A 25764-nucleotide genomic window follows, 5' to 3' on the forward strand; every position below is an offset into this window, starting at 1 on the left:
GGAACCCCAAATCAGCAGAACTGGAAAAAGCTCAGACATCCCCCCTCATCCCATCTTTCACCCCAATTCAGAGTGACTTATTTTCCGTCTTCTGAACCCCTACTCCCCCCTCCCAAGGAAGAGGAGATGGGAGTGGAGAACTGAGAGATATACAGTCCTCATCAAAAGAGTCATTTATTGAGCTCCTAATGTGTGCCAGGCACCAAGGAGGAGCACACAGAGGTATCAAATAAGGCCCCAGCCTCAAGGAACTTCTTGATGGAAAGGGAAAAGGGGGCAGACAGAAGCTGGTGTCAATCACAGGTGTCTCTCTTCTCTCTGGTGGTCTTAGGAAGTAGAAGGGCCCATAAGGGGACAACTTGAACAGGTGTCCAAGACATATATACACATGCCACACATCTATAGGACACATGCAGAGCCCATACAACTATAGAACCCCTGTATAAGACACAAGAAGTGTACGTGCCACCCGTGGGTGGAATTCACACACAGAGTCCAGATGTGCATAGGCTACATGGGTATGACACAAGAACTGATTCTCCCCCAGCCAGGTTTGCTAGATGGAGGGAAGAGTCCAGGCCCCTAAGTCTCTCAGGGCTGGGGCTGGTACTGGCCCTCTGTGGCTGTGAAGAAGTCCTCCAGCACACTACGCAGGTAGTCAAAGGTTGGCCGATCCTCTGGGCGCTCCTTCCAACACAGCATCATGAGTTGGTATAGCTCCTCTGGACAGTTGTCAGGTCGCACCATGCGGTAGCCTCGTTCCAGGTTCTGAATCACCTCAGGATTGGTCATCCCTAGAGGTTGATGGGTTCAGAAACAGTATCAAGGGTCCAGGCTTTGGAAACCCACAGCAGAGGTGATGCTCAGAATATTTAACTGGTACCATGTGAGCACCAATCCAAAAGGATCTTGGTCTTCATCAGTAGTAAGACCATGTACTAGGGCACCTGGGTGGCTTAGTGGTTAAGCTCAGGTCGTGATCCTGGAGTCCTAGGATCGAGTCCCACATTGGGCTCCTCGCAGGGAGCCTGCTTCTCCCTCTGCCTATGTCTCTGCCTCTCTCTGTGTCTTTCATGAATAAATAAATAAAATGTTAAAAAAAAAAGTAAGACCATATACTTCAGGTACCTGCCAAATGTCAGTCATGCCACTGGAGTGTCTGCTATGGCTCAAGCACTCAATAACACCTATATGTTCACTGTGAGACCTTGGGTAAGCCATGTCTCCTCTTTGAGCCTCAGTTTTCTCATCTGGAAAATGGATTAAACAGTATCTCCAACCTTATACAGCTGTTATGAAAATTGAATGAGACACTACATATATGGCACCAAGTATAGTGCCTGGAGAGGAGATGCTTCATGAAAAATATCTGTGATTATTATGATTTGGTGGGAAAGATGAGGTGGTCAGGGCTCAGGGCAGTATGGGAGCCACAGACAGCACAGTGGTGAAGCTTCTTGGGTTTGGGGACCAGGCACATGAGATGCTGCATCAAGAAGCCAAATGGGTCCTGGACCTCAGCAGAGCAGACCCTGCATAAGGTAGATTCACCAGGCACCTTCATGACCCAGATTAAATAATTTCAGGATATCCCTTAAAATCAGGATATTAGAGGACACAGACAAGGGAACTAAATGCCCATGGCTAGAGCCAAGGGTGCAAAGTCATAGTCTGCACCCAAACTAAATATAGCCCATAGACATACTTTGGTTTGACCCCTATAGTGTTATCTATCTATCATCTATCTATTTATTCTAAGTAGGCTCCATACCCAGCATGGAGCCCAATGCAGGGCTTGAACTCAAGACCCAAGATCAAGACCTGAGCTGAGATCAAGAGTTGGACACTTAATCAACTGAGCCACCCAAATGCCCCCCTCTTCAATGTTTTTAAATAATTTGAATCAATCATCAATATTTGGATATAGGCAAATTTTCCTAAAATTCCAAGTTTTGGCTTCTCTTAAAAAAGAAAATATCTATTTTGGGGGTTCCTATCTATATCTTAGTAGCAACCATCTTTTTTTTTTTTTTTTTTTTTTAAGTAGCAACCATCTTCTGAATAGAGGCAAGTACACCCAGGTCCCCATTATTCCCCATTGTCTCTCTGACCCTGAAGCCATGTGTCAGTTGCCAATTATCATCATGCTTTCAATGCTTTCTTTTTTAAAAATTATTATTAATTTTAAGTGGGCTCCATGCCCAATGTGGGGCTTGAACTATGACCAATGGATCACAAGTTGCATATAATACTGACTAAACCAGCTAGGTGCTCCATGCTTTTTTTTTTTTTTTCCTAACAGAGAGATTCTTTATGGGTTTACCTCTATGGGCACAGTGGAGGAGCAGTAATGACCCTTGGCAGGCTGACTAAAGTTCTAGTCCTCGTGCTGCCCTTGGACTCTGTGGTGGGGCCAATCCCAGGCAGAGAAGGCCTTAAGGCTCTCACCTGGTTCTAAAGTAACTTTACCTAGCTTTGCCCAGTGGCAGTATCGTAGCCAATGAGGTTTATCCGAGGTGTGATTATTGCTAAGGTGCCGTTACCTTCCTAGGAGCAAAGTTCTATATATACTGCTCTGGTGATGTGAGAAGCTTCAACAAATCTGCTCCATGACCTCTCTACTCTGTCTTTGTGTCCTATTTCCTTTCCCTAGAGTGTCCTAGAAGTTCCTTTCAAAAAATTCCATCCATCTGGGCTGAATTCAGGGGTAAAGGACTCTGTCCAGAGACTGGAGGAAGGGATGGGAGAGGGTAGGAATTAGTTTATATGTCTCTCACATTCTTTAGATGGTGAGTTTCAGAGGGAAGGCAAGTCAGTGTTTAGTGAGTACCCACTAGAAGTCAAGATCTTTCACAGTCTTGTTTGTTCATATCAGGAAACTGGGGCTCAGAGAGGTAAAGTCACTTGCCCAAAGTGATGATTAATAATAAAACCTAGTGGCACCTGGGTGGCTCAGTCTGTGAAGTGTCTGACTCTTGATTTTGGCACAGGCCATGATCTCAGGGTCGCGAGATTGAGCCCCATGCTCAGAGGGGAGTCTGCTTGAGATTCTCTCTCCTTCTCCCTCTCCCCTCCAACCCTGCTCTCTTTCTTTCTCTGAAATAAATAAATCTTTTAAAAATAATAATAATAAAACCTAACACTCTTGAGTGCTTTGTATGGACCAGGTACTGTTCTAATCTCATAATTTACAGATGGGGAAAGAAAGAGTGATCTGATCAAACCCAAACAGAAAGTTAGCATCAGTGGCAGATCTGGTAATAAAGGCAGGCCTTTTGCCTCCCTAGCCAGATCCTCTTCTACCATCCTAGGCTGCCCATGTCAAAAGTAAAGAGCTGGGATTATTGAAGGAGGAAGGAATTTGAGACAGAGATGGAAGCCAGCCCTGGGAAATGTAGCACCTGACTGGGCATGCTGGAGTCCTGCGTGAATACAGGAAAAGCAGCTAGAAAGATTCAGAATCTGAATCAGGGACAGATGAAGTGAGTGGACAGACACAGATTTGCTGCTCTTCCCCATCACTCTTTCAGTTCCTGCCCTTGGCCCTGACCTGGGTAAGGGATGCGGCCATGGGTGACAATCTCTGTCAGCAGGATCCCAAAAGACCACACGTCCGACTTGATGGTGAATGTCCCGTAGTTAATGGCTTCTGGTGCTGTCCACTTAATGGGAAACTTGGCTCCTGCAGGGAGGCAATGAGGTCACCTGGGTCTGCTTGGCCAGACCCTACAGCCCCCAGACTTCCCTTATATCCCACACCTACCCTCCCTCGCTGTGTACTCGTTGTCCTCGATGAGGCGTGCCAGGCCAAAGTCTGCGATCTTGCAGCTCAGGGTGTCAGACACCAGGATATTGGCAGCCCTCAGGTCACGGTGGATATAATTCCGCTCTTCAATGAATGCCATGCCCTCTGCAATCTGCAGGCCAGGTAAGAGGTCAGCAGTCCTGGGCCAGACATCCTCACCCCAGTGGGCTATGTGCATGCCCAGCCCCTCCCCAATCTGCTTACTTGGGCTGCCATGTCCAAGAGTTTGTTGATAGTCAGCTTGATGCCTGGGGGGGTCTTGAGGAAATCCACCAGGCTCCCTGCAAGTGAAAGCAAAAGTTGCTGACTCAAGCTGCCCTTGGCAGAAAGCTCTCAGACCCTCCTCCCCTAACTGGCTATCTAGAAGCTCTCTGACAAGTGGAAGAAAGAATAATAAGGGGTGAGAATGGAGAAGGGTGCATTTAGGGTGAGGATGCCCAGGATATATAAAGTCTTTTCCTGGGGACTAGGATGGAGCATGCTTGGAGAAGTCTGTAAGCTTCTTGTCACCAATACGGTAGAGCCCAAACTCCTTAGCCAGGTGTCCAAAGCCCTGCATAGGCCATATTGTAGTTTCTTCTCATTCCCCCACTCCTGCCTCTTAACCCACCCTAGACAATTTTGAGATTTTTTTTCCACATAGACCACTGGGCTCTCACCCCAAGTTTCTTTGTCCCATCTCTGCCTGCTAAAAATTCTACTTTTCTTTCTTTCATGGCCCAGCTAGATTATTCCTCTATGAAGCTTCTCTAGATGTTACCAGGTCTAATAAACTGCATCATAATCTACATTCCCCATGGCATGCTGGAATTTTTTCCTGTACAAAGACTCTGGTTTTCCTGGGGTTTGTGCCACATAACTAAAATGAACTTTTCCTGAAATCTGGAACCTTGTTTTGTCCATTCATACTAAAAGTGCCCAGCCCAAAGTAAGCAGTGATAAATGTGTGCTGAGTGTATTGAATGGAGTATGGAAAGAGGTGCCTGGGGACCTGGGAGGCCATATCTGGTAGCAGAGGATGACTAGGAGAGAAGACCAGGAATGGGAGTTGCTAGAATGGAGCTAGTGACTGCTAGCCCTTCTCAAGAGGTTAGAACCCTGTGTAGGGACGCCTGGGTGGCTCAGAGGTTTAGTGCCTGCCTGCCTTTGGCCCAGGGTGTGATCCTGGAGTCCCAGGATCAAGTTGCACATCGGGCTCCTTGCATGGAGCCTGCTTCTGTCTCTGCCTCTCTCTCTGTGTCTCTCATGAATAAATAAATAAAATCTTAAAAAAAAAAAAAACCTATGTAAAGGCATTAGCCTAAGTATCCCCACTACAAGTGCTGAATTAGTTGCCAAAGATAAAATGGTCCCCCAGACACAGGCAATATGTGGGCATGTACTGCCATTCCTGCACTGGGGCCATGGCAGATGCTTCTGATCAATCCCAGCACTCATTTCCAATGAGCCTCAGCATCCTCAACACAGAACTCCAAGCAGCTACCAACTGAAGTTGGCCCACATGGTAAAACCTTTTGCTACTACCAGAATCCATTAGCCAATTAAGAGCTTTTTTCCCTTTCTGAAAGAGGGACAGATCTTATACCCCCCAAAAAATCAGAACCAGATGACAAGAACAAACTTACTGAGCAGTTAATATATTGAAGACATTATTTTAACTGCTCTATAGACACTGACTCTTTCATCCTCACGAAGGCCCTATGAGGAAGTTACTACAGTAGTATTATCACCATTTCACAGATGAAGAAACCATAGCAGAGAGCAGTGAAGTGATTGGCCCAAGGCCACACAATTGTGAAGGCAAGATTCTAACACAGGCAGTCAGATTCTAGAGTCCTTAATGACTATTCTGAATTCTTTCTAGAACGGTGAGACTGTTCTAGATTTCTGATGTTATACTTGGGGAAAACGAGCACCAGTAATGGGACAGACTTGGCCTGTGTCACACAGCAAATCAGTGACAAAGCAAGGCCTAGAAACTTCTATCCATCTTCTTAGGGACTCTCAATCTGCCCAAGGGAGGGCAAGGAGCCCACCTAGAACTGAAAAAGAGAGATTTGAGGCAGATCTGACCTCCCAAGAGTCAGGGTCAAAAGGAATAAAGAAACGTGGCAAGAGATCCACATTTGAAATCAAGCATCCCAAGATCAAGGTAGGGCTTTGAAAAAGGCAAACAAGACTCCAGGTCAGGGAAGATGAGAAGTGAAAGCTATTCCAGAGCCTGCCACCTTACGCTGGGCTCCCAGACAGGCTCCGACACCACACTCTCTTCCCATCCCTGGTGTGGTGGTGAGTCTTTAGGGGCCCGGGAAAACTAGAACTCTTGGTGCTAAACCAGGCGAAAAGGTAGATCTCTTCCATCTTCTTATCAGGGGCAGAGGGGATGACAACGCCCCCCAGCGGTCGATCACAGTGGCGGCACCCACCGTTCTCCATGTATTCCGTGATGATGTAGATGGGCTCCTGGGTGACCACCGCATAGAGCCGGACCAGCCTCTGGTGCTGCAGCTGCTTCATGAGATTAGCCTCGGCCAGGAAGGCGTCAGGGGACATGCTGCCCTGCTTCAGGCTCTTCACTGCCACCTTTGTGTGCCCGTTGTAGTACCCTGAGGAGGGGAGGGATTGGGGAATCACTCGGAGCCCTAGCACCCAGAGCCAGGTGGCTGCCAGAACCAGGACGTTGTCAGGCCCTCACGACCTCAGCGGACGCGTCCCCATCCCCTCTTCCCCGCAGCCCCGGAGGGCCTCACTCACCCATCCACACCTCCCCGAACTGGCCGGCCCCTAGCCGCTCCACCAGCTTCAGCGTCTCCCTGGGAACCTCCCACTCATCCTCCCACCAAGGCTTCTGGGGCTTCTGGGTCTGGCAGGGGCGACTCAACCGCGTGCACAGCCCGTCCGAAGAATCTGTGAGCACAAGCGAGGGGGTTAGGGCCGTCAATACGGTGGACTCGGGTGTCCCCATCAGTCCCCACTGGGCCAAGTCCCCGTCCCCAGGGGAAATGGACTGGTAGGGGGTGTGTGGGCCTGTCACCCGACACCCGGGCTATCGGGTACCGCAGCTCACCCACTGCGAGTAACGAGTAACGAGGAAGCATACGGAGATGGGTGGAGGGTACCCTGAGAGGGGCTTAGGGAAGGCAGGCTGGTAGGGCACGGGTGAAAGAGCCTCAGGGGCACGTGTGAGGGGCTCCCGCTGGGGCTCACTGGTGTAATGGCGGACCAGCTCGTGCAGGCCAGGGAAGGTGATGCGAGGGGAGATGTAGAAGCCGCCTTTGTCCAGGTTACGGATCTTGTAATGTTTCACCACCTCTCCCTGGTTCTGGTCGAAGTCCCGCACAGACAATGAAAACGATCCTGGACGAAAGAATGGGTGAACGAATGCAAGAGCGGGGGAAGGTAGCCTCCTGCGAGGGGCGACCCTGGCCCGCGTCCCTTCCCTGGGACCGCCTGGCCCCCACCGAGTCCCCGCCCCGAGGCCCCGCCCCGAGGCCCCGCCCCGAGGCCCCGCCCCGCCGCTCACCCGCGGTGCTCTCGCTCTCCCGAATCAGGAAGGAGCCGTGGGTGTTCCCGGGCGCCAGGAGCTGCCGTTCCGCGTCCTTGCGGCTCAGGTTCTTGAAGAACCAGCTGCACAAGGCAGAAGCGAAGGCCGTCGTCTGTTTGGCCTGTTCCTCCTCCATCGCCCTCAAGCATCCACCGCCAGCCTAGCACCCCACCTCTGCTCCCACCCTTCGCCACGAGGAGTGCCCACTTACGGTTCGGGCTCCAGGCTGTTCGCTTTGGCCACGAAATTGAAAGGGATGAAGCCTTCCTGGCCCGTGGTCAAGGACTGCGCCTTCCACCACTCACCGTTCCTGTGCGACAGAGGCAGTCAGTGGGGTCGGCTTGGCCTTGGATTCGGCTGGAAACCTTCAGAGCCCCCAGTTACGCCATGCCACCCCACCCTCCAGCTCAGCACTCTGGAGCCTCCCATTTTGTCCCAAAGGCGCCCTCTGCAAGCCCGTCAGGGACCGCGGTACCGGGGATCCCGGCTCCCTCCCAGAGATCGCGGTACCGGGGATCCCAGCCCCCCCCCCAGGGACCGCGGTACCGGGGATCCCGGCTCCCCCTTCCCCAGGGACCGCGGTACCGGGGACCCCGGCTCCCCCTTCCCCAGGGACCGCGGTACCGGGGATCCCAGCTCCACCCCCCCAGGGACCGCGGTCCTGGGAATCACTGCTCCGTCCCAGGGACCGCGGTCCTGGGGAATCACTGCTCGGTCCCTTGCTCCCGTCGGGCAAGGATGGTGGTGCGGAGGGGGAACTCACCGCTCCAGGATACGGAGCTGTTCACCCTTCTCGAAACCCAAGTCTCCATCGTGAGAGGGCTCATAGCTGTGCAGAGCGATAACCAGGTTGTCTGGAAAGACAGGAGATGTCAGGGAGAACTAGCTTGGACTGTGCTGGCAGTACAGAGTTTAGGAGTTCCAGGGCAGCAGAGACCGGGGGCAAGAGAGGCAAGACAGGAATAGAGAGTGGATACGGAGATGGAGGTGGACAGCCAAGGATCTATCCCTGGCCCTTAACTTTCAGGCCCTTCTGGTTGTGAGGTCACCTTGCAGTGGTGAGGCTGGGGGATTGGAGCCTTCATAGATAACCAGTGGATCCCGCACGTCAGAGCCATTCCGCATGGGCAGCTGTGGGGTGAGGTTCAAAAGTGGGGTCAGAGAACAAGAGACCTGAGTCAGATCCTAGCTCCCCTTCCCACTTCTCCAGCTTGCCTGGATCTTATCCCTGCATTTGCCAACTACTTTGGAGAGTCCCTTCTCCTATCTGGTCCTCCTTTCCTTTCTGTTTTCTATGGTCAGAGGGCCACTCTTTTTTCAGTGATGATCCATTTCTTTCTCCTGGCTGGTATACTCCACCCATCTCCCTCACCAAGTCCCCCATCTTGCCTCTTACCGTGGCCTTGCCATCCAGTGGGACTATGGGGTAATGGCAGTTTTCACATACATCGATGTTTTCCATCCAGTCATCTTCAGGGTTTGAGCTGCAGCTACAGCCCATGGTCCCTGGGTGAATGGAGAGGGGGCTGAAGGGGCTCCCCCAAGATCTACGTCCCCAACATCAGACATCCTAAGACCTGCCCTGGGAATTTCCAGAAGTACCTGAGATTGTCAGGCCTCCCAACCCCCATTCACCAGCCACAGAAAAGCTGAAATGGGTCTGGTGGTGCAGGGCCAGGCCAGGTCAGTGGGAGCTCCCTACTGTTGCTCCCTCTGAACCCCCAGGCCACAAGTAGAGTCACACATGGGCCCCCACTGAACCCTAGGCCCCGCCCTCCCACCTGGGATGGGCAAACCGCCGCAGATACCTTTGTTAGCCTAGTTGCCCACTTCCTGCCTCTCCCCCACCCCTGTCTCTCCTCCCATCCCCCATGTTAGAGGACTACCTACTAGAGATCATACACACTTTCCCAGGCTCTGGGGGAGCCCTAAATTTGGTACTCCCCTACCAGAGAAGTGTGTGTGCCCTACCTTCTAATTACAACTCCCCTCTCTGGCCAAGGAAGCAGAGTAAGAGGTTCCTGCTCTGTAATGTCAGAGGTCAGGCCCCAGCCTCCCCCAGAACAAGTCTCCTTCAGAGAGTTCTCATTCTCACCAGCTGAAAACCCTTCAGTGATGCTATTGGCCATAACTTTTTTATTTGTTTGCTTAAGCAGTGGAAACTTTCTGTCAGCTGAAAATCAAGCAGAACCTCACAGATAAAGCAGGTAAAAATGAGGCTGTTCTGCCTGAAACAGAGTGGAGATGTCATTGTGAAGCCCCTCAGACTCCTGAGACCCCTCCTGCCCTAGGGCTGCTCCTCCGGACTTCTTAGAAAGCACTAGTCCTCAGATACAATTCAATTTACCATTCAAGACCCCCTTTTTAAGTAGGCTCCACGCTAGGCACAGTTCCAATGGCTCCAACGTGAGCCTTAAACACCACCATGAGATCAAGACTGGAGCCAAGATCAAGAGTTAGATGCCTAACCGGCGGAGCCACCCAGGTGCCCCATGACCCCTAAAAATATTTATTGGGGAGCCTCGGTGACTCGGTTAAATTTCTGCCTTCGGCTGAGGTCTTGATCTTGGGGTCCTGGGATGGAGCACCCACCCACCTCGCCCCATGCCCACTTGGGCTCCCTGCTCAGCGGGGAGTCAGCTTCTCCCTCTGCCCTCTCCCAATCATGCTCTCTTTCCTCTTTACTGCTCATAAACAATAAATAAAATCTTTAAAAATAAAATAATAAAAAATAAAGATCTATTTATTCATTCTGGAGAGAGAGCTCACACCCAGGTGGCAGACAGAGAAGGAGAGGCAAGAATCCCAAATAGACCCCCTACCAAGCTCAGAGCCCTCCAGGGCTCAACCCCACAACCCTGAGATCACTACCGGTGCTGAAACCGAGAGTCGGCCGCTCAATCGACAGAGCCACACAGGCATTCCCCCACAAACCTTTATTTATTTTTTATAGATTTTATTTATTCATGAGAGACAGAGAGAGAGAGGCAGAGACACAGGCAGAGGGAGAAGCAGGGTCCATGCAGGGAGCCTGATGTGAGACTCGATCCCAGGACTCCAGGATCACGCCCTGGGCCAAAGGCAGACACTCAACCGCTGAGCCACTGAGGCGTCCCAACACACGAGGCTTAAATATCAAGACCAAATCTACCTCCACACTCAATTCTGCTACACACACATGCATACACTCATACACTCACACACACTCATAGAGCCTTTATTCTGAGCTACCATTGCCTTTCCCAAACACCCCATACTATTTTCTTACTCCATGCCTTTGCACACGTGGTTCCCTTGCCTTGAATGTTTTCTTGTCCGCTTACTGAACTAACTCAACCTTTAAGGCTCAGCTCAAATATTACCTGTTCTGTGAAGCCCTCCAAATACCCTGCTCCTGCAACACTCAGGCGCAGTCGTCCCCTTAGCACTGAGTGCTGTGACTAGACTGATTTATAGGTCAGTCCCACTGATTTTCCCATCCCTTTAATGAGATGGGAGGGGGTTCATCCAGAACAGAAGTGTTTCTTTTTTTTTTTTTTTTTTTTTAAGATTTTATTTATTCATGAGAGAGGCAGAGACATAGGCAGAGGGAGAAGCAGACTCCATGCAAGGAGCCCCATGTGAGACTCGATCCCAAGACTCCAGGATCACGCTCTGAGCCAAAGGCAGATGCTCAACTGCTGAGCCACCCAGGTGTCCCCTAACTTCTGATTTTAGATGAGCAAATGGAGGCCCAAAGGGCTGCTTTAAGGAGGCCTGGGTGGTGCAATCAGTTGAGCAACTGACATTTGGTTTTGGTTCAGGGCCAATCTTGCTGTTATGAGATTGAGCCTTGTGTCGGGCTCCCCACTCAGCACAGTCTGCTTGAGTCTTTTCTTTCTCTCCTTCTCTTCCTCCCCCAATCTCTCAAATGAATTAATAAATAAATATTGGGGTTTTTTGAAGATTTTATTTATTTATTTGATGCAGGGAGGGGCAGAGTGAGAGGGAGAAGCAGGTTCCCTGCTGAGCAGGGAACCCCATGTGGGGCTTGATCCCAGGACCCTGAGATCCTCACCTGAGCTAAATTAAATAATTTTTTAAATTAAATATATCTTAAAATAAATAAACTCATATTGGATGCCTGAGTTGCTTAGTCAATTGAATATCTGATTCTTGGTTTCAGCTCACATCATGGTCTCAGGGTCGTGAGATCAAGGCTCCCCCACGCCTGCCCTTGGGCTCTGCCCTCAGTAGGGAACCAGCTTGGAACTCTCTCTCTCTCTCCTTCTGTCCCTCCCTTGGCTCAGGCATGCTTTCTTTGTAAAATAAATAAATCTTTTAAAAAGTTAAACTCACACAACCTATTTGGGACAGAACAAAGTCAGAGAAGCTAATCCATGCTGGAATCAAGTGAAAGTGGGGAGTAGTGGAGATATTTTGGTTTGCAGGACTGAAGGACACATGTCAATTATATCTTAAGAAAGAAAAAAGACTCAAGGACAGGCCTCAGAGTCAGAGAGACCTAAGTTCTAGCCCCTATTCTGACACTTACTGTATGGCTTTGCTGAAATTGTTCTTCCTTTTCCTTTCCTGTCTAATGGGGATAATCATCCCTTTCTCATAAGTTTACACAAATGTTAGCTTAGTTAAATTTTAAAAAAGATTTTATTTATTTATTCATGAGAGATACACAGAGAGAGGCAGAGACACAGGCAGAGGGGAAGCAGGCTCCATGCAGGGAGCCCGATGTGGGGCTCGATCCCAGGACTCTGGGATCACACCCTGAGCCAGAGGCAGAGACGCTCAACCGCTGAGCCACCCAGGCATCCCATTAGCTTAGTTTAGAGCTTAGAAAGACTTCCACCACTGCTCATTCAGTCCTCCCAGCACCTACTTTGGAGGGTGGAAGAATGGGATTGATAAATAATCCTTCTTGCTAGAAACTCATGTTTCTTAATTTTTTTAAAGATTTTATTTATTTATTCATGAGAGACACACAGAGAGAGGCAGAAACATAGGCAGAGGGAGAAACAGGTTCTGTGCAGGGAGCCTGATGTTGGACTTGATTCTAGGACCTGGGGATCACACCCTGAGGCAAAGGCAGACACTCAACCACTGGACCAGCCAGGCACCCTTGAAACTCATGTTTCTTAAACTGAAATACTCAGAACCCTTCATGAGTACCAGGAGTCATGGGTGTGCATCTTCCCAGAACATGAATGTTATCTGACCTTACTCATATAGTTAAGCATAGATCTATTATGGAGGGAAATGCAAAATGTACACGGATGGAATTTTATTTTTTATTATTATTTTTTAAGATTATATTTATTTATTTATGAGAGACAGAGAGAGAGAGGCAGAGACACAGGCAGAGGGAGAAGCAGGCTCCATGTAGGGAGCCCAACGTGGGCCTCGATCCAGGATCTCCAAGATCAGGCCCTGGGCGGAAGGCGGCGCCAAACCGCTGAGCCACCCAGGGTGCCCACAGATGGAATTTTAGGCCAAATCAAGAGACTTTCAAGGAAAAGGGTACAATTCACTCTCCTCCCTACTGTTAAGAATCCTGGAGTGTGGGGGAAAGACATTTGAGAAATCCTGCTCAACCAGCCATTTATGGCTGCAAGTGGCTTATTTTTTTAAATATTTTAATCTATTTATTTATTTACTTATTTGAGACAGGGAGAGAGAGAGTGAGCAAGGGAGGAGCAGAAGGAGAGGGACAAGCCAACTCTTTGCTCAGGGTGGAGCATGGCTTGGGGCTCAATCCCAGGACCCTGAGATCATGACCTGAGCCAAAATTAAGAATAGGACGCTTAACTGACTGAGCCACCCAGGCATCCCTGCAAATGGCTTTTTTTTTTAAATATTTATTTATTTATGATAAACATAGAGAGAGAGGCAGAGACACAGGAGGAGGGAGAAGCAGGCTCCATGCCGGGAGCCTGACATGGGACTCGATCCCAGGACTCCAGGATCGTGCCCTGGGCCAAAGGCAGGCGCTAAACCACTGAGCCACTCAGGGATCCCCTGCAAATGGCTTTTTGACAGCTAATTTTATTATGGTTAGGGACTAATGAGCAGCAAAAGCCTCCAGAGAAGCACTGATAACAATCTGGAAGCAGCCTAAGATGAACTATCTAGTGAGGTCTTGAGCATCCTGTTTGTGACACTCAAGTGGGCCTTGGAAGATCACAGACTGGTGGTACTGCAGAGAGAATGCCAACATTAGATGGAATTGGACTTAGATCTGTAAGGTCCCTTCCAGGCTAACATTCTCAAAGGTTGCAGCAAAGAGTAAGAGAGAGATGAGAAAAGTTTAGAGTTGAGGTAATGGGATGAATATGAATACAGCAGTGAGGAGAGGCCAGGGGAAGGGCCAGAAGGAAGCTAGGCTGCAGATCACAGGGCTGGAAGCTGGTACTGGGTCATGCGGGGGCAGGGGGCTGGAGGACCGCACAGGGAAGAACCCCAAGGCATAGAGCCAGGAACCAGGACAGCATGAAGACAAGACCTATGTCCTGGACCTGTGTCTGGGCCTACCAGAGAAGACCTGATGTCCCTAAAGACTAGGGCCAGGAATGAGGAAAATGTCAAGCTGTGCCTTGATTAAGCCAAAAGGAACTCTAACTCTTCTGGGAATCTGACCCCTAGTGTTTCCTCTGTGGCTTGCTGTGTATTCCTGGAGCTGTCCAACTGCAGGGAGTGGATGTATCCTGCCCTCTACAAAAGCGTGAGTTGTAGAGTGTAGGGCCTGGCAGTAGTCATGAGACCCTAGGCTCCGCCAATACCAGAGATGATTTTGCTCAATGGCTCCCAGCTACTGGACGCTCCATGCTCCTGGGAGGCACCAGGTTATTTCAGTATTGCAAAACCTGAAGGAAAATTATACTATAATTTGTGAAGGTTTGACAAATTATATTATTGTTTCTTCAGTGCATACTTGATGAAGTCTCTGATTAAAATTTGAATTAGGAAACATGAAAATAGGGATCCCTGGGTGGCGCAGCGGTTTAGCGCCTGCCTTTGGCCCAGGGCGCGATCCTGGAGACCCGGGATCGAATCCCATGTCGGGCTCCCGATGCATGGAGCCTGCTTCTCCCTCTGCCTATGTCTCTGCCTCTCTCTCTCTCTCTCTGTGACTATCATAAAAAAATAAAAATTAAAAAAAAAAAGGAAACATGAAAATGAGGGGCCCTTGAGTGCTCAGTCAGTTAAGGATCTGCCTTCAGCTTGGGTCATGATTCCAGGGTCCTGGGATTGAGCCCTGCATCAGGCTCCCTGCTCAGTGGGGAGCCTGCTTCTCCCTCACCCTCTGCCTGGCTCCCCCTGCTTGTGCTTGCTGTCTCCCTTTCTCTCTGTCAAATAAATAAAATATTTAAAAGAAAGAGAGAAAACATGAAAATGAGTACCTAAGTAAAATAGTTTAGTAGGCAAAAACTTCAAAATCATGGGACCCATGACCAAGGCGGGTAGGGAGTACAACAGAGAAAGGGCCATGGAGTCTGAGAGGGAAGAGTTTAGAAACACAAGAGTACTTTACCAGCCTTGTTTTAAAGATCAGAGAGTTTACACTGAGAGCACAGGAGGGCTCTAGGCAGCAGCACAATACAAATCAGGTCCCTGCCTCCTTTTGGGGGTTTTCTCCTCTACTCTTCACTCCCTGGGAAGTCTAAAAGGGGAGGGTGGAGGATCCTGAGAGGTCTTGGAGGAAACAGGGCAGGGAGGCAGGGTAGGGAGCCACTCTTCATCAAAAATTTGATCATTGTGCTGTTGACAAAGGCCTTTTTCTCCAAGAAAATTCTCCTTCCACCTGGAATGCATGTTTCTAAGTGTACATTTACCTGACTGGTGAAAGCAGCTCTGTGTATATGAAGGCACATGATTCAGTGAGCATCCTGCTTTTGTGTGCATACCTGTGGATTTGTCCCAGGCTGTGGGTGTAGATGGATGTGTAACAGAATGAGACTATGTATGGTTTGTGCCTGTCCCTATATAATTGTGAGGTCATGTACTGATACATCTATCTATACAAAATGTGGGTCCCCTCCTTCTGGTCTTAGTTTGACAGAGATTACTGGGGAGCCAAAGCAATCTAACCAGGTTAATAAATGAGGTCAGTAAAAAGAAAATAAAAAATAAAGCTTAATATAAATGTCTCATTGTCAGGGCTGTCTGAGTGGCTCAATCGGCTTAGGTCATGATCGCGGGGTCCTGGGATCAAGCCCCCGTGGGTAGGCTCCCTGCTCAGCGGGGAGTCTGCTTCTCCCTTTCCCTATGCCCATCCTCCCTACTCATTCTCTCTCACTCTCTCTCAAATAGATAAATAAAATATTTTAAAAATTAGTTAATGCTCATTGTTTGAAAGGAAGAAAAAGCAGATCCAGAGAATCTTCAGGGTTCTCAGAACCAGCAACGAGGGCAGATTCTGGGGTGACTGAAACAGGACGTTCTCTTCTCCTAACTCAGAATTCAAGGTCAATAGCAGGAATTTTATAGATCTAGACCTCCTCTGACCAGGGTCTATACTGTTCTTGGTCAAATTCAAAGCTGCCCATGGTCCACAGAGTACTCTGTGCCAATTATAAAAAGAACCACTCCTCCCTGGGATTTCAAACTTGGAGAGTGGAGGAGACCTCACTCCCCACCCCTTCATGCCCTTCAGCATAGCACCAAACACAAGAGTGGCCCTGTTCACTGTGTAGAACTGACCAAAAATCCCAGGCTATGTGCAGCTCCTGGACTGGATTGTCTGAACCCAGACCTGTTTAGGATTCATATCACCATGAGTTCTGAGTTTTGCCAACCCATTTACTTTTATCAACTCCATAGACATTATCTCACTCGGCTGGGCCTAGAATGTGTTCTGTCCCCTTAAAAAGGGGGAGGGGGCAGCTCTGGTGGCTCAGCGGTTTAGCGCAGCCTTAAGCCCGGGGCATGATCCTGGAGACCCTGGATCGGGTCCCACATCAGGCTCCCTGCATGGAGCCTGTTTCTCCCTCTGCCTGTGTCTCTGCCTCTCTCTCTGTGTGTGTCTCTCATGAATAAATAAATAAAATCTTTAAAAAAAAAAAAGGGGGGGGGGCCCGCAACATTTTTCCTTCTCTACACTATAAACCTATTCACGTATTGAACATTCTGTCCATAGTGTGTGCAGGTTTCTTGCCGGGGTTTCTTAGTCAAGTGGCTATATTATGGCAGACCATTGTGGTTCTCTGGGCCACTTTGTGGCAAAATCTGTCAGGAATCACTTAAAACACTTTCTTGGCCTTTTTCTTTGGCGAGATTTGGTTATTAGCAAAGTTGTATATGTTCAATGAAAAGCCTTGGCTATAGAGGCCCACCCAGTTCCTTCACCACAGTACTCAAGAATCAAGATTGGTGGGCATGGTAAGTAATTTCTAATGGTTAAAAGAGGGTGCCTGGGTGGCTCAATGATTGAGCATCCACCTTTGGCTCTGGTCCTGATCCCTGGATCCTAGGATCAAGTCCCAAATCAGGCTCCCTACGGGGAGCCTGCTTCTCCCTCTGCCTTTATGTCTCTTCCTCTCTCTGTGTGTATCTCATGAATAAATAAATAAAATCTTTAAAAATAAAATAAAATAAAATAAAATAAAACAAAAGAAGGATGTGTCCTGAGTTCCCTCCTTTTTGATGTGTTCCTTTGTGATATAACACCCTTTGTTTCTTATCCATAAAGAACAAAAAGATAAGTTTCTCTTAAATGCAAGCAAGAGCTGGAAGTGGCTTGACCATAAGACTGATTCTATTAATTATTGCCATAAATATGGGCTACAGAGCAATGATTCTATATATCAAAGCTGGTATTTGGGTGCCTGGGTGGCTCAGTGGTTGAGCATCTGCCTTTGGTTCAGGTCATAATCCCGAGATCCTGGGATCAAGTCCCACGTCAGGCTCCCCGTGGGGAGCATGCTTCTCCTCTGTCTGTGTCTCTGCCTCTCTCTGCCTCTCTCTGTCTCTCTTGAATAAATAAACAAAAATAAAAAAAATAAAGTTGCTATTTTTGGTAGAGGCCCTCCAACTAGTAACTTGTACGTACCTAGAAATCCCTTTCAGCGAGTCTACTCCCTGTGTACCTCTCTGCACATTTTGTGACATAAGGGTTTTATCAGGACGGATGGAGCTTACTTTTTTTTTTAAGATTTAATTTATTTATTCATGAGAGAGAGAGAGAGAGAGAGAGAGAGGCAAACACAGGCAGAGGGAGAAGCAGGCTCCACGCAGGGAGCCTGACATGGGACTCCATTCTGGGTCTCCAGGATCAGGTCCTGGGCCGAAGGCGGCGCTAACCGCTGAGCCACCTGGGCTGCCTGGAGCCTTACTTACAGCTTGACAAACCATGCTGTTTTATTAGTCTTTGGGAGTCTGCAGGTCATAGAGTCTCAGCTTACCGTATCCATGTCATAGTGATGCACAGTCAATCCCAAAGCCTCCTAGTCACTCACTGGCAGAGGGCCTCTGGGCAGGTTACTAAACCTTTTGGAGCCTCTCTCTATTTCTTCATCAGCAAAATGGGAATTAAAGTGGGACCTGTGTGTAGGGCTGTTGTAAGCATTACATGTGAGATACAGATGATCCCATAAAGTGCTTATCATGTGCTTGGCACATAGTAAAACTAAATAAATGTGAATACGGTTGACACTTGAATAACACAAGTTTTCACTGTGTGGCTCCTCTTATACTGGATATTTTACGGTAGAGTACTATGAATACATTTTTCTTCCTTGTGATTTTCTTTGTCTTTCCTTTTTTCTTTTCTTTTTTTTTAAGATTTTGTTTTTATGTAGTTTCTACACCCAACATGGGGCTTGAACCTATAACCCCAAGATCAAGAGCACGTGCTCTACTGACTGAGCCAGCCAAATACTCCATCTTCGTCAAGATTTTCTTTTCTTTTCTTTCTTTTTTTTTTATAATTTTAAAAAATATTTTATTTGTTTATTCATGAGAGACACAGAGAGAAAGGCAGAGACATAGGCAGAGGGAGAAGCAGGCTCCTTGCAGGGAGCCCAATGCAGACTTGATCCCTGCATCCGGGATCACGCTCTGATCCAAAGGCAGATGCTCAACTGCTGAGTCACCCAGGCATCCCATTTTTTTTTTTTTTTTAAGATTCTATTTATTTGAGAGAGAGAGGGAGAGACAGACAGAGATAGTGAGAGAGAGCACAAGCAGGGAGGAGAGTGAGAAGCAGGCTCCCTGCTGAACAGGGAGCCTGACATGGGGCTCAATTCCAGGACCCCAGGATCACTGCCTGAGCCAAAGGCAGACATCTTACCGACTGAGCCACCCGGGTGCCCTTTCCTCATGATTTTTTTTTTTTAAGATTTTATTTATTTATTCACGAGAGACATAGAGAGAGGGACAGAGACATAGGCAGAGGGATAAGCAGGCTCCCTGTGGGGACTCCAATGTGGGACTCAATCCCAGGACCTGGGGATCACACCCTGAGCGGAAGGCATGTGCTCAATCACTGAGCCACCCAGGTGCCTCCCCCATGATTTTCTTAACATTTTCTTTTCTCTAGCTTACTCTACTGTAAGGATATAGTATATAAGACATATACAAAATATTTGTTAAACAACTATTTACATTATCAATAAGGCTCTGGTAATAGTACGCTATTAGTAAAATTTGGGGGGGAATCAAAGTTATACGTGGATTTTTGAGCCCATTAATAGTCAACACCTCTAAACCCTCACGTTGATCAAGGATCAACTGTAGTTAAAGCTTCTGGGCAGTCAAAGGTTATATGTGGATTTTCAACTACATGCGGTCAGAACACAAACCCCACTATTGTTTAAAGGTCAACTCTGTTACTGAGGCTAGCATGAGCATATCATTACACCAGCCTTGAACATTTTCTAGTCTAAATCCTAACATTAGCTATTATCAATAATTTTCATTTTCATTTCATTTTCTTTTTAAAAAATATTTTATTTTTATTTATTCATGAGAGACAGAGAGAGGCAGAGGCATAGACAAAAGAAGAAGTAGGCTCCTCACGTGGGGAGCCTGATGTGGGACTTGATCCCAGGACCCCGGGTTCATGATCTGAGCCAAAGGCAGACGATCAATCACTGAGCCACTCAGGTGCCCTCATTTCATTTTCCTTTGTGATTTTGGGCACTTCCACAAACCACCTTTTCACCTTTAATATATTTACCTAAAATGGAAACTTCACTGCTATAAATGGAAAACCAGTATTACCAGCCATAGATAGAAATCAATATACATTATAAAAAACACATAATATCATATGTTAATTCACATTCATTACCCCCTAAAATGACTCCACATCAGAAGTACACAGGATATTTTGGGAAATGCTGCAGTGTGAGACAGAATTTTGGGCTTAGACCTCTGTTAGTGGGTTGGAAGAGGCACAATTTTCTTAAATGGCCAGTCTACTGACAAAAATTTAATGGGTACCTCTATGTGCCAGGCTCTGATCTAGTGCTGGAGACACAGAGGTGAGCAGATAGAGAGGTTCTTGTCCATTTAACCCTGCTCTCTCTGACAGAGGTGAGTGAGTGCCCCTCTAGCAGGTCACTCCATTTTCATAGGAGGCCATAGGCCTGTCTTCAGCTCAGTGATTGGTAATGTCTATAGCTCACGACACTGGCAACACAAAACAGCAATACTTGTCAGGAAGTAGCATTGCAAAATCACCACCACTACCCATTTACCAAGTTGACATTTAGCTAAAATCACTGAAAATGAGGTCGATCTCCATATATTGACCTGGAAAGATATCCCAGACATAACATGGCAAGCTAAAAACCAAAAAAACAAAAAATATGGCAAGCAAGTTACAAAACAGAATGTAGAATAGAAGCCTATTTGCATTTAAATATGTGTATATATATATATATATAGGGGATTCTTTTTTTTTTTCTTATAAGGTATTCTTTTAAGCCAGGATCTGTGCTAAGCTTTTATTTGCATGTTTTCATGTAATTCTCATTATAATCCTATGACGTGACGTAAAGGCTATTATTATACCCATTTTACACATGCAAAAACTGAGGCACAAACAGCGTAAAGCTATTTGTGTGAGGCCTCATAACAAACAAATAAGTGGCGGAGTAGTGAGCTGAACCTTGGTCTACTTGCCTCCAGAGACTAAGCTTTGAACCACTACCCTTTTCAGCAGCTGTTCATAGGAAAATCTGGAAGAATGCACACCAAATCGTTCTCAGTGAACACATCCCAGAAGTGAAATCAGAGGGGGCTGCTTTTTTATATTTCTTTTTATGCCTCTGTACTGTTTGAGTTTTTAACGACAGCCATGTGCTAATTTTGTAATTGAAAAACAAAAAACAACAAACCACCGCCAACGCAGAAACTCTGCCAAGAGACACAATCATTTGAGGAGATTCACTGCATAGCCTACCCTTCCATTCTTCTCCTTGTCTCAAAGGTAGGCGTGGAATGGGTCATCCAGGAAAAAAGGGTTCTGTGTCCAAAGTAGTTTGGGAAACGCTAAGTTAGACAGAATGGATCAGGCCCCTTCTCTGGGGGAACTCTCAGAGTGCTAACAAGCTGACTTGGACTGAAAAGTTAATATGGGCCAGTCTGTAGCTGAGGCCATGTTGATTTGGCCCCAGAATGATTCCCTTTCCAGGTGCCTCATGGAACTGGTATTCTTCAGAACAAGCATTGGAAGGGCACCTGGGTGGCTCAGTCGGTTGGGCATCTGCCTTTGGCTCAGGTCATGATCTCTAGTCCTGGGATCAAGCCCCGGATCCAGGCTTACTGCTCAGCGGGGAGTCTACTTCTCTCTCTCTCTCTCCCTCTCTCTCTGCCCCTCCTCGCTGTTCGTTCTCTCTCAAATAAATTAATAAAATCTTAAAAAAAGAAAAAAAGAACAAGCGTTGGAAATGCAGCGCCAGCTACATTAAAGCCAACACCAAAGTTTGTTATTGGAGGCCACCTCTCTGGATGGTATGTTGGTCCTCCCGGCCCCCATCCCACCCCCACCCCCAGCTCCCCTCAGCATTGCTTTCACTGAACTGAGCTTGGCCTTGAAGTCACCGACCTGTGGGGGTGTGTATAGATTTGTAAGATCCAGTGTATGTTGTGTGTATAGAACCTGCTTCTGCCTCTGCCCATTCGTGCACACATATATTTTCTGGTGATATGTCTCGTGTTTGGGATAGGGTGAGTGTGAAGTTGTGTGGGGGGAACTCTCATCTAACGCTGAGCAGACTCTGTGGCTCAGCTTAGAGTTCTCACTCCTACTAAACACAGGAAACAAGCTCATTTGCAAAGCCACACCACAAGTGTGAGGGAATGGTGGTGCACTGGCCAGCCAAGGTGCTGAATAGGTGTAATTCTGGGTGTGAACAGTCTTCCCTTTGGTGCACTATTTACAGGGGAGGGACTACCTAACCTCTGTTAAGTACCTACAATGTGTCAGGTACAACCCAGGGCATGTCACAGGTCCCCACAAGCATTCTGTAAGGGAGAGATTTATTATTGCCTCTTCACAGATTAGTGATCTGGAGTTGGGAGTCTGGAGGATGAAGTCAATATTGTTCAAGGAAATGCCAGGACCAAAACTGTATCTGGGTTGGCCTAACCCTGAAACCCATGTTCTTTGCACTACACCATGTCCATTAACTGTCTGGTGTTTGGTCTTGCTCTATTCTCTTGCTTCTCAAGAAACAGAAACCAAGGACAGTGCCCTTGGCTATGTCATAACCTCTTTCCAAAATGGGCCTTTGTCCTTCTCAGAACTGTGTTGACTTCCAGGGAGCCTTCCAGATCACCTGAGGGAAGGCTGTTCTCTGAGAACCTCACCTTTTTCTCTTGCCCATCACTTGGTCCTTAACCCTTTGAGGAGAACCTCTGTCCCTGAGCCATGAAGGCAAGGGACCCTGAGTAATCTATCAGCACATGCTGGATGAGAGGGGTGCAAGTCCAGGGTGTAGATGAGCCCCTCTGAAGCACAGGGAGAGTTCCCACAAAAGGCTACCAGCCTTGGACTTGGGGACAAGAGAAAGGCTGGGATACGCTGCTGACTAGGTGGAAACTATGTGTCAAAAAAATTCCAATGGTGGAGGGTAGGGTGAGGGAAACCTGGAAAGTCTGGCTCACATGGGGATGCCCCCCATAAACTGAAGGTTCAGAAGAAAGTGAGGGGGTGGGCAGGTAGCTGACTATGCCTTCCTGGGCCTCCACTTCCCAGGGGTTTGAAGCAGCAATCAGTAGGACCAACTGGTCCTACACATGCAGTGGGGGGTAGGGGTGAAACCAGAGGAAGGGGGTGGGCATCCCATGACACTCAGCAGGGGCAGGAATGGCAACTTTCCAGATGGAAATGCAGACGTTCTCTGCCCAGGGCCAACTGCACCCCAGTCTCGGATAAAAATAGCCCTTCCTCTGCTCTTCCCTTCCCATTCTCTGTCCTTCGACTCCCTGACCTCCAGTCAGACACTTCCGCCCTGGAGGCCCATCCCAGATGATAAACATACCCTCACGTATCCAGCAGCTTCCGAAGAAGACACCTCTGCCTCTCCAGCGCTGCTGGTCACTGAGGCTAAAATCACTTCTCACGTGTCCATCCGGATGTTCCGAGGGATTCCTCTCTCTCTCTCTCTCAATCTCACTCTGTCTCTCTCAGACGATTCCTGTCCCTGGGGTCTGCCCCAGCAATCAACAGGATTCCTGGGTCCCCTGACTCAAGCCTATCACCCTGCCCCATGGGTGGGGGGTAGTACTAGCCTAGGCCACCACCCTCTCCCAGAGACTGGCCCTGCCACTGCCTTGCTGAGTACTGTGGGGAGGGAGGTCTTGCCTTCTCTGGGCCTCAAGATGTTCACCCATCATCGGATCAGGGGCTGAACTTAGGGATCTTTCTTTCTTTCTTTCTTTCTTTCTTTCTTTCTTTCTTTCTTTCTTTCTTTCTTCTTCAATATTTTATTTATTTATTTATTTATTTATTTATTTATTTGAGAGCGAGAGTGAGTGAGCATGAGTGGGGTTAGGGGCAGAGGGAGAGGGGGAAGCAGACTCCTTGCTGACAGAGGAGCCCAATGTGGGGTTCGATCCCAGGACCCTGAGATGATGACCTGAGCTGAAGGCAGACACTTAACCAACTGAGCCACCCAGGTGCCCTTGAACTCAGGGATTTCTGAGGCCTTTTTAAAATACCTGACAGTCCATGTGCCAGATCTCTAAGAAAATGCTCCCAGTGAGGTAGGGACCAGTGACTGACGGTGTGGCAGGGGCAAGAGGTGATCCAGCTGAACTGTATGAGGCCCACCTGACCTCTAGCAAGATTTTTCTATTCCCCAGCCTGTAGGGCTGCTGGATGCCCAGGGAGCCCAGCCCCATGCCCATGCCCAGGTGTAGCCCCCACTGTCAGGCTCCCAGCACAGCCCTGAGACCCCTGTTCCCAGTGTTCCTTACCTGCCCGGCCCGGGAACCCTCTGGTCCCATTCACATGGTCCTCCTGGCTTGGCCTGGCTGCTTACACACGGTTTTGGCTCCCCTTGCTAAGGTGGCCACCGTCTGTCTTAGCGCGCCCACGTCCCACCCTGACTTCCTGCCTCCTCCTGAGGGCTCCGCAGCCAACCGGGCCCCAGCAGCCCAACCACAAGCCTCCGGCACCCCAAGCTTCCTGCTGTTAGAGCCCCCCACTCCTCAGCCCCTGGGGGTCCTAACCATCTCCAGGCCCTCCTGAGGGTGGCACTTGGAGCTGAAGAGAGGACACTTGATGGAACCTCCCTCCTGCCCCCCAGGGAGCACCTGGACAAGAGAGTCAAGGGCAGCCTTTATACCCCAGTGAGCAAAGGGTGAGCAGACACACACTTAGCTTTCAGTGAAAGGCGAGTGGCACAGCTGTCACAGTCTGAGAGCTGAGTGAACGTTTCATTGCAGTCTAGAGATGGCAAAGGTGACCCCATTTCCAAGTCAGAGGAGAGAACACTAGCCCTGTTAAATAGTTGGGGAGCCAAACATCCTATGCTACAGTCAGATGTCAGGCTAGTACGGCTGCCTAGCAACTGTCATGCCATCTCAGGGCAAGGGACAACAACTTTACTAGAGTCAGAGGGTAAGCTTCTTACAGACAGAAGGCTGGACAGCAAGCTGTTTAAGCAAGCAGGCTAGACCACCTTGTGTCTTTAGAATGACAGATTAACAGCTCCTGCTGGGGGCAGAGGACAGGCTAACACCCACTCATCAGGGCGACACTTCTAATTCAGGAAGAGGCAAGGTCACAGCCCCTGTTAGACATGTAGGGCCTGCCACCATCTCCTGCAACAGGTGGAAGGCAGACAAACACTCCTGCCCAGGCACCCAGGTGCCAGCCGCTGACTGGCAGGTCTTTTCTGTTAGAGGCAGGACAGAGAAGCCTTGTCAGGAGCAGCAAGCAGGCTGAGAATCTCCCTTCCCCCTGGGCCAAGCTGAGGGTGGCACCCATCATAGGTTAAGTGCCAGGTTATCAGTGTTATGAGGAACTCTGGACGGTCTCTATGAGGCACAAGAGCTGGGCCTTGGCCCCACCCATAGGAAAGTATAAATGTGTCACAGTCACCACTGCTGGAGCCCACACTTAGCGAGCAGTTTGGGGGAGGGGAGCCCACAGAGCATTGTTGGGGTTTGTGAGGTGGAAGCTGATGCTGTGTGCACCTCAGCTGCAGAGGGAAGGGGGAGACAGGAAATGGGTGGGGGGAAGAGGAAGCCTGAGCTGGAAAGTCAGACAAAGAGGGTAACACAGAAACAAAGGCTGAGGAGATATGTTGTAAAAAAAACCTATGGTGACCCAGAGCCCTGCACAGGCCCCTCTGGCCTTCAGCACAACAGCATTCATACCACTGGCGGAAGCAAGGATCAGCAAGAGAGAGTTCATGTTTTTTGAGTATTTAAGTGTTGTCTCACTTCAGACATCCCCAACTACTTGTGGAGTAAGAAATAGCATTTCCAGTTTAGAGGTAAAGAAACAGCTGCCAGCTTAGGGACATCCTCAAGGTCTGCTAGAAATGCATGGTGGAGGGGCGCCTGGGTGGCTCAGTGAACCGGTGGGCGTCTGCCTTCAGCGCAGGTCATGATCTCAGGATCCTGGGATGAGCCCCACCTCCAGCTCCCTGTTCAGAGGGAGTCTGCTTCTCCCTCTCCCTCCACCCCACCCTACTTGTTCTATCTCTCTCTCAAATAAATAAATTAAAAAAAAAAAAAAGCGAAAAGAAAAGAAATGCAAGGTGGAGCTGGCTTTGAACCCAGGTCTACTAGGTCCTACATTCTTCAGCTGCCCATTGACCTGTCACCTTCCATAGGGGTGATTCAGGATTTCAAGCTCTTGCCCAGTTCTGAGCTTGATAAGATAGAGAGACAGAGCTGGAGCTGGGAGAGATATGGGGATCCATCTGTTCATCTCTACCCCCAACCCAGGCCTTCTTTCCCA

The 25764-nt window shown here is 48.6% G+C and overlaps 1 protein-coding gene and 1 long non-coding RNA gene across 4 annotated transcripts; one reads left to right on the top strand and one right to left on the bottom strand.

Moving 5' to 3' along the window:
* Window positions 1-155: 155 nt before the first annotated feature.
* LCK (LCK proto-oncogene, Src family tyrosine kinase) lies at window positions 156-23926 on the bottom strand. Of its 2 annotated transcripts, XM_025447532.2 has the most exons (13): window positions 23769-23926; window positions 8746-8855; window positions 8399-8480; window positions 8113-8203; window positions 7561-7659; window positions 7329-7432; window positions 7013-7162; window positions 6560-6712; window positions 6232-6411; window positions 4010-4086; window positions 3764-3917; window positions 3551-3682; window positions 156-794 (listed from the first exon to the last, which is right to left on the bottom strand). In XM_025447532.2, exons 2-13 carry the CDS (start codon window positions 8848-8850, stop codon window positions 592-594), a joined length of 1530 nt encoding a protein of 509 aa, XP_025303317.1. In that variant the 5' UTR covers window positions 8851-8855; window positions 23769-23926; the 3' UTR covers window positions 156-591. The 2 variants fall into 2 exon arrangements, with proteins under 2 accessions (XP_025303317.1, XP_035569137.1); XM_035713244.2 differs by lacking the exon at window positions 23769-23926 and having other exon boundaries at window positions 8746-8879.
* LOC112660141 (uncharacterized) lies at window positions 5688-7495 on the top strand. Of its 2 annotated transcripts, none has more exons than XR_004813692.2 (3): window positions 5688-6094; window positions 6178-6714; window positions 7357-7495. It is a non-coding gene; the product is annotated as an uncharacterized LOC112660141 (long non-coding RNA). The 2 variants fall into 2 exon arrangements; XR_003136723.3 differs by having other exon boundaries at window positions 5688-5957.
* Window positions 23927-25764: the final 1838 nt, after the last annotated feature.

Source organism: Canis lupus, chromosome 2 (assembly GCF_003254725.2).
Source record: "Canis lupus dingo isolate Sandy chromosome 2, ASM325472v2, whole genome shotgun sequence".
NCBI classification, from domain to species: Eukaryota; Metazoa; Chordata; class Mammalia; order Carnivora; family Canidae; genus Canis; species Canis lupus.